Source organism: Oncorhynchus clarkii, chromosome 16 (genome assembly GCF_045791955.1).
Source record: "Oncorhynchus clarkii lewisi isolate Uvic-CL-2024 chromosome 16, UVic_Ocla_1.0, whole genome shotgun sequence".
Lineage (NCBI taxonomy): Eukaryota > Metazoa > Chordata > Actinopteri > Salmoniformes > Salmonidae > Oncorhynchus > Oncorhynchus clarkii.
In genome coordinates this window covers 41,508,327-41,516,913 of record NC_092162.1, presented here as the reverse complement: position 1 = coordinate 41,516,913, position 8,587 = coordinate 41,508,327, and the positions used below count along the sequence as shown (strand labels likewise).

Sequence of the window (8,587 nt, the reverse complement as noted above, 5' to 3'; positions counted from 1 at the left end):
CTGATCTTATTTTAGAGTACTGAATATTATGATAGGCCATCCCCAGAGCTGTATCATGTATAGATTGAATATACTGTATATCGGTTATATGTCTCTGGGGACCTCCACTCTAAATACGTTTCAAAGCTTTTCATCACTAAAGGACGTTCCATAACGCCACCCTCACTGAGACCTCTATTTGGGGCCCTTTTTTGAGAAGATAGAAGTTTTCCATCACTAACGTGAAAAAGCATTTTGTGTACTAAAAAAATGGTTTCAAAAAAATATTGGATGTGTTAGTATAAAACAAGGTCTTTTGTCAGAAGGTGAGTGTAGCTGGTGCATGAAGTCAGGCGCAGGAGAGCAAAATGAGTGAGCAACGTACTTTACTGAAAAAATAAAGGCACAAGGTAAACAAATGCACTTGACCAAAAAAACAACAGTAAATATTACGCACGGGTGAACACAGCACCCGTTGAAAAACCAGCCATCATGAACAAAACTGATGTAAAGATCTTAACATTTTTCAGTTAAGTGCCTGCACCTGCTGTCCTTTAAAGTTCAAATGTTTCAGTTGGGCAGTTAAGTTACTGCAAGAACCCTCACCAACTATGGAGGTTCCTCAATGAACCCCACCTCCTATGGGGTTCTTGGAAGAACCTTTGTAATTTTTAGTGCCAAGAACACTAAGGTTCTTCAAATAACTTTGAGGATCTTAGAAGAACCCTTGTTGAACCCCACATTTTTAGAGTGTACACACATGTAGTCTTTCAACCTATTATGCTGATATAAACCACCATAGTGATCTTATTGTCATGGGCTAGTGAAATAAATGTCATAAAGACTATATACCTGCTAGGAACATCAAGCTCTAATATCACTCTACATAAAAAGCCGATGACAGTGAAGATCACATCACAATGGAAGCTAATGTCAAAGGGGCAAACCTGACTCCCAGACCACAGGAAGTGATGGAAATGTATTTACCTTTAAATTAATTCACATCAGGCAATAAAAAATTCTTAAGCTGATGCTCCATATGGACTTTGAGCGACATTTGCTTCATCCTGAATCAGTGCACAACATTATCTACATCCCAAATGGCACCTTATTTCCTGTGTAGTGCACTAGTTTGACCAGCTCTTTGGGGTTATATAGGCCAATAATAGGGTGCACTTTGGGATACTGCATATAGTATTCACACTGATGATGAACAACATTGATCCCCATGCTCACTAACTCTGCTGAACCTCTCTCTAAACTGCTTCTTGCTCTGTTGTACTTTAGGTTTAGAATGTTCCTAACTTCCTAAATCCTCTTGCTGTCACTTACTTGTCATGCGCCATAATCTGTTGTGATTGAGCTGTCAAAACCATGGATCCTAGCCCTCTCTCATGTCAACTACTGCAGTGCAGTACAGTATGTATTTTTATCACACAAAAGCCATGAAGTAATGTACTTTCAAATCAAGGATTTGTCATCTCTAATCAGAAGCTCTGCATGCACTGATTCATACATTTATACAAACAATTGTATATGTTTGTGTGAGGTCTATCCATACAGCTGAAAATAAACGGACTTTCAAGATCACTACAGTTATGAATACGCACTATAGTATACCAAACATTAGAAACACCTTCCTAATATTGAGTTGCACCCCCTCCTTTTGCCCTCAGAACAGCCTCAGGTCGTTGGTGCATGGACTCTACAAGGTGTTGAAGCGTTTCACATGGATGCTGGTACCATTTTGAATACAATGCTTCCCACAGTTGTGTCAAGTGGTCTGGATGTCCTGTGGGTGGTGGATCATTCTTGATACACACGGGAAACTGTCTCGCGTGAAAAAAGCCAGCAGCGTTGCAGTTCTTGACACAAACCGGTATGCCTGGCACCTACTACCATACCTCGTTCAAAGGCACTAAAATAATTTGTCTTGCCCATTCACCCTCTGAATGACACACATACACAATCCATGATGTCTCAATTGTCTTAATACTTTAAAAGATTTATTTAATCTGTCTCCTCCCCTTCATCTACACGGATTGAAGTGGATGTAACAAGTGACATCAATAAGGGATCATGGCTTCCACCTGGATTCACCTGATCAGTCCATGTCATGGAAAGAGCACGTGTTCTTAATGTTTTGTATACTCAGTGTACAATAATACTAAACTACATGATACAGTACCCCTCACAATGGAATATATTAATAAAGTAACATGCAGTATACACAACATTAAGGACACCTTACTAATATTGAGTTGCATCCCCTTTTGCCCTCAGAATAGTCTCAATTTGTCAGAGGCATGAACTCCACAAGGTGTAAAAAGCATTCCACAGGGATGCTGGCCCATGTTGACTCCAATGCTTCCCACAAGTTATGTCAATTTGGCTGGATGGTCTATTGGTGGTGGATCATTCTTGATACACATAGGAAATTGTTGAGCATGAAAAACCCAGCAGCGTTGCAGTTCTTGACACAAACCGGTGCTCCTGGCACCAACTACCATACCCTGTTCAAAGGCACTTAAATATTTTTATCTTCGACGCGTGGGGTTTGCCCACACTGCAAATGGCTATATCAGTCCGCTAAGCACCCTCAGCACCCCTACTTCCCGCGGCTATGCATAAAACAGACAGACACTGTTACCATTCGGAATTTCACAATACTTCCCTGATCCGTAAAATGACGAGGTGAGCCAAACCGAATAGATGGATACAATATCTATATGGCTCAATGAACAGAAAAAAATGCTTACAGTACAATCTAGTATTCATCTCATATACTTTCACATTGTGTGTTGGTGGGCTAAGTACAGTGAAAGGACACTAGGGGATTGATAGCCAGTTAAGGTGCTGTGAATGTGATGGCCTACTGTTCTAAATCTGAACCACCGCAATCCCCTCTGTGTCTGGAGCCTGACAGGGAGCAGTTCACTCTTGCCCTTTAATTATTGAGCTGACTGTCTCGGATAGTTCTTTCTATAATTGAGATTGCATTTTGAAGGAATCAAGGCACAGTGACATGTCTTTCACTTATAACAAAAAGTTGTTTGGTGTAAATTTTAATTTAAAAAAGTATACGGCGAATACTATGTAGCGCGTGTACTAGTAATAGAGACACAGAAACACCTGGAGGGTTTCTGCAGTTACAATGTAAATCAATAGCGCTCAGTTACCCTAGAAACTGACACCATAAATTAAATGAATAACAACAAATTGATTTTGTGGACAAAATTACCTAAAGCCTCTGACTAACTCTAGCATCAAGGGTAGTGTATCATGAGGGGGTGGGTGTATATGGTAATCAGGTCCCAGTAGTTAACTAATAGCCTACAAATTTGCTATGGGTATCATTTAATTTCAATACCTGGTTGAATGGAAGTCACATCACACGATGTAAAAACTGTCTCTCTGCCTGAACACAGCTCAGTGTTATAAAGATCTGCATAGAGACACAGATCTGCATCTCCTCTTCACTGAGCTAATTATTAAAAGTGCAGAGGGAGAATGACAGAAAGAGACAAAGAGAGGAAGGGGGGAGGAGGAGAAGAAGGAAAAGAGAACACACAAGGCCATCTGGGAAATAAGTCCAGTGATTTCCGATTTCCATGAGCCAGGGTTTAACAAGCTGTGCATAAAGCCAAGCCTGTGTGTGTGTGTGTGTTTCTGTGTGTGTGGTTCTCTTAATCTTACCAGTGAATGCCTGAACAGGAAGCCTGGGGGGCAGAGGAACTTGTTAATTGAGATCTCGATCCTCCAGAGGTGTCTGCCACAACTTCAAACCCTACATTTATTTATCTGATATTTTATTAGCACAAGCAGTCCACACTTCAGGGCACACATTAATGAGGTCTGTGTATTATTTTGTGTATGGGGCTGCAGTACATGGATTGGATGCATTTCAGATCTTAGTTTATTCAAATCTTATTGGTCACATACACATATTTAGCAGGGTGTAGCAGAATGATTGTGTTCCTAGCTCCAACAGTGCAGTAATATCTAACAATACACACATCTCAAGTAAAAGAATGGAGTTAAGAAATATATAAATATTAAGACGAGCAATGTCGGAGTGGCATTGCCTAAAATACAGTAGAATTGAATATAGTATATACATATGAAATGAGTAGAGCCGTATGTAAACATTAAAGTATATAGGTTGTAGCAGGGTTGAGTAACAGAGTGATAGCCGGGCTAGTGATGGCTATTTAACAGTCTAATGGCCTTGATATAGAAGCTGTTTTTCAGTCTCTCGTTCCCAGCTTTGATTCCCTTGTGTAGATACTATCAAAATCTGTACTGTCTGGAAGGATTTTACCGGACTTCAACACTCTGTCAAATTTTAATTTCACGTTTCACAAAAGGTTTTTGCTTGTGAAGATTCCACCAGACAAAAGTAATATTTGAGGCTGAATATTAGAGTGGACTCAGACAGTGACACCAAGCATTCTCCTGTTGCCCCCTTCAGTGGGGTTCATGTAACTGCAGCACCAGCACACTTTCCCTCTGCATCTGTCTGGCATCCATTATTTCCTTATTGTGCCTGGTCTCAGAGCATTTCGTATTATTCTGTACGTAAATCCAAGACACTCCAATTAGTATATGTTACCTTCCATATGGTATTTATTAATTAATGGATGTCCATCCATTTTGTATGACATGTTAAGAATCTGCAATTTTATGAATTCTAATTTGTTGTGGCTAACGTTAGATAGCTGGCTAACGTTAGCTGTGTTAGGATTAGGAGTTAGGTTAAAGGGTTAGCTAAAAGGCTTAGCTAACATGCTAAGTAGTTGCAACATAGCTAAAAAAGTTGCTACCTTGTACAAATGCTAAAGTTGTCAGTGACGAGATTCGAACACGCAACATTTTAGGTTGCTAAACAGTCGCATTATACACCCACCCAGCCACCCTCCAAACATAAACTCACACAAAATTAAACGTGGTTCCATTTAAGACAAATGCCCAGTACACTCGCAGACTCCTTTCGTCAGTCCTGCAAGGTATTTTCTAACAAGAAATTACACTATAGATTGCACCTTTAAGATACATTTTGGGGTACACACATACAGTTGCCTACATGTTGGGGTCTTAACAGTGGCTGCCTCTGCTCCCTTCTTTTCTTCAACCACAAACAGTTCTGTTTGTATTGTTGTTTTTTAGTTAAAATGTATGTCCTTGTCTATCAGTATTTTGTTACTTGTCATTTTGTGTGTGGACCCAAGGAAGAGTACCTAATGCTTCTGCAAAAGCTAATGGAGATCCAAGTAAACAAACTCCACAGTTTCTTCAGCTCCAACACCCCAAATATATTTCCTTGGGTGGTTTTTCTTTATGGCCATCTACTGTACAATGATGTATTTTGTGTCAGTCCATAGGGGAGAGGATAAAAAAAAAAAAAAGAGTCTTAACAAGGTAAAGTGGGATACATTCACACAAAATAAGACAATACACCATTGTAAACCATTGCTGAGAAAAATCATGTTGATATTGAGAAAAGGACAAACATGTTGGTTACATGTTGGTTTGGCAAGCATCCTGTCGGCACTGTGTGGATTGGATAATATGTGAGCTGCATGAAAAGTCCATGTGTAAAGAGAGTTGCCCTCTTAGCCTGATCCCAGTACTGTTTGTGGCATCTTGCCAACTCCTATAATCATAATCATTGATTCAGTGTCACGCTAAACAGCAAAAAACAGATCTAAGGCTAAAGTCTGCACATTAGAAAGCACTCAGCTTTCATCTGCCTCTAGGTTGATGTTGTTCCCAAACTTGGCATAAAGCTGGACCTTCAGATCACCTAACACCTGCTGTATTGCCGACACCTTCCCTTCTAGGTCTTTGATTTCCTGCTGCAGTTGTTCCTGTGGATACAAACAATGCATGTTAATAAATCAGAATGGTTAGAATTATTCAGGTTGCATTCTCAGTAATAGGGTAAAGCATAATGCCTTGATATCCCGGCCTTTGGCTTCATTATGCAACGTTAAAATTGGAACGTTAAAAAACCCATGCAACGTTAAATAACCCATCCGCGTTTGCCTAGGAGTAGGCATCCCGATTTCCAAGGTAGACCTACACCCCTACCTTCTACACAAGTCATATAATACGGGGTTCAGACAGTGGCGGGTCAAATTCAAGGACTTTTAATTACTTTTTCAAGCACTTAATTGTGAATTTCATGGAACTCAATTTTTAATAGAATTGTTGTAAAAAGCATGCAAAAAGCATTAAAAAAAAGAAGTATGCATTACCACTTTAAAATGGCAATCAGCAGTTGCTACATAATTTTTTTTTAAACGTATAAACTAATGATATGTACCCATTGATTCTTCAAGAAAATAACTTAGAAATACCTCATGAGCTTAGTTCAACTGTTGTTCCCCATCAGAACCAGAAAAACTAGTTTTGTTTTTTTAAACAAACACTATATAGCCTCAAAACATGGTTAACATATCATGGATGATCAGTCCTTACATCCATAGCAATGTCTATGAAATTTGAGTGGTTACATTTCTCCAGACCCATCCCTCAGCTTTTTACTGAACCAGGGGTGGGGCGACCTCTTTATCGTTTCTACTGCTGATTAGCCCTTTAAGATCAAGGCTTTTTTTTAGGCCTTCCCAATAGCATTATGCTTTGGCATTCAACATATTATTACATTCTAAAATGTCAGAATAATGTGGACATTGCCTTACTAAATCATAATAACAATACCTTTGCAGCTTCCAACATCTCTTGGGTCTCTTCCTGGGTGTGACTGATGAAGACGTCGCCAATCTGATACGGGACGAGCAGTGTGTCATCCTCAGCCATCATCAGGTCATCACTGGCATCCTGCAGATTCTGTAGAGATTTCTGAGAAGAGAGGTTATAGTTGGTTATATAATATAACAGTAGTGACTACATGATGTACTACAATAAGAAGAAACAAGTAAAGAAAATCTAATTATTCAGATTTTCCTCATCAATAATTAACCCTTACCTTTTTTGCCTCTATTTCATCTTTGAATTCTGTCATTCGATTCGTGTTTCTGGCAAATGTATTGATCTTCTTCTGGTCCTCAAATGTGACATTGACATCTTCAACTGCCTGTAAAGGGGAAGTCAATAGAGATTGTCCAAAATGAGCCTATATAGCTATAGTCAAAGCTGCTTGGCTAACTGCATAGCTAACCAAATAATTAGCTAAATGTTTTAAAACAGAACAATACAACATGGTCTCTAAACCATATTTGACAACACTATTTAGCCAAAGTACTAGTTATACAACGCCTGAATAAGGGATACGAAAAGTGGATAACGAGCCAGACCATGTTCAGTTGCCAAACGTTCTCGAAAGTTGCAGATATAAATCCCATGAATAGAGACGATATTATTTCTTATTCTACATGCCAGAGGCATGTTTGATCTACATAGTCAAAAGTTCCGTCCTGCTAAACGTGCCCCAGAATGGCTAGGACTTCAGAGGTCTCAGCCCAATACGAGAGCTTTAGCCATATAAATTACATTAAAACTAGAGTGTAGCAACAAAATAGCTGGCAACGCGCTCCTCAAATTGCACTAGCTATCATTAAACTAACACCATGGTAGCTACACGTTCAATAAGGAAATCACGGATAGATGTTAAGAGTAGTTTGTTGATAACCAGCTAACGTTAGTAGCTAAACTACCCTAAACTTGCTACCATTAGCTGGCCAGCTAGCTCGCTAGCTGTGATCCAAACAACGCACGAGTAGAGCACGAATAAAAACAAAATCAGGCAGTGAATTTATGTATTTACAAACTAAATTGTAGAATACGTGTCTTAGATAATTACTACACGAATGACAGTGGTGTGGCGCCTGTATGGAGATTGGAGTGAATTATTAAAACTGATTTTAGCTTACAACTGTCTTCTTCATGGTGGCTGCCATCTTGCTATTGATTTAGAAAAACTCGACTTCTTCAGATGCAATTTAGTGGTGGTAGGAATCATACATGCTCATTACCACCACCTAGCGGATTTACTATATTCAGCGCTTCAAATACGTAAATTATACTCATTAAGCCAGGGGTGTCAAATTCATTTTTCCCGCCCCGGGGGCTAAATTCACGATTCAAAGCGGTCCGGAGGGCTCCACTGAAAACGGGTTATATTATTTCCTCTGTGTCAAAATTTGCAAATAATAGTCCCCTTATCCATTGTTTTGGAAATGTTCGATGTTCCCTGACTGTCTTACTTTCATTTTGGTGATTATTATCAAGGAACTGTATGAATCTAGGTCCATTTAACTTCAATTTGGCTTTAGTCATTTTAAAGTATATCGAGTTAGGGTTTTTTTATCGAGTTTTTTTCCTAATGTTGCTTTTTACCTAAAACACATGTGGGCCTTATGTTTGATACCGATACACACAAGGTTACCATGTCCAAGGTCTTCTGTCAAATTGGGCTACTTTGAAATATCGCAGGTAAAATGGTACTGGTCGCGGGTTTTTGGGCTACTTCTAAATTGCACCTCGCATGTAAACTCAGTTTATTAGATACATTCGCTTGGAGGTGGTTTAAACGCCATTCTAATGTCGACTTTGCTAATGGAAAACAGTATCAAGTTTTTTATGCATG

The 8,587-nt window shown here is 39.3% G+C and overlaps 1 protein-coding gene across 1 annotated transcript; it reads right to left on the bottom strand.

Annotated features, from left to right (window-relative positions):
• Positions 1-3,877: 3,877 nt before the first annotated feature.
• On the bottom strand, positions 3,878-7,944 carry LOC139367615 (prefoldin subunit 4-like). The gene is made up of 4 exons (XM_071105881.1): positions 7,872-7,944; positions 6,968-7,075; positions 6,700-6,840; positions 3,878-5,846 (listed from the first exon to the last, which is right to left on the bottom strand). Exons 1-4 carry the CDS (start codon positions 7,896-7,898, stop codon positions 5,715-5,717), a joined length of 408 nt encoding a protein of 135 aa, XP_070961982.1. The 5' UTR covers positions 7,899-7,944; the 3' UTR covers positions 3,878-5,714.
• Positions 7,945-8,587: the final 643 nt, after the last annotated feature.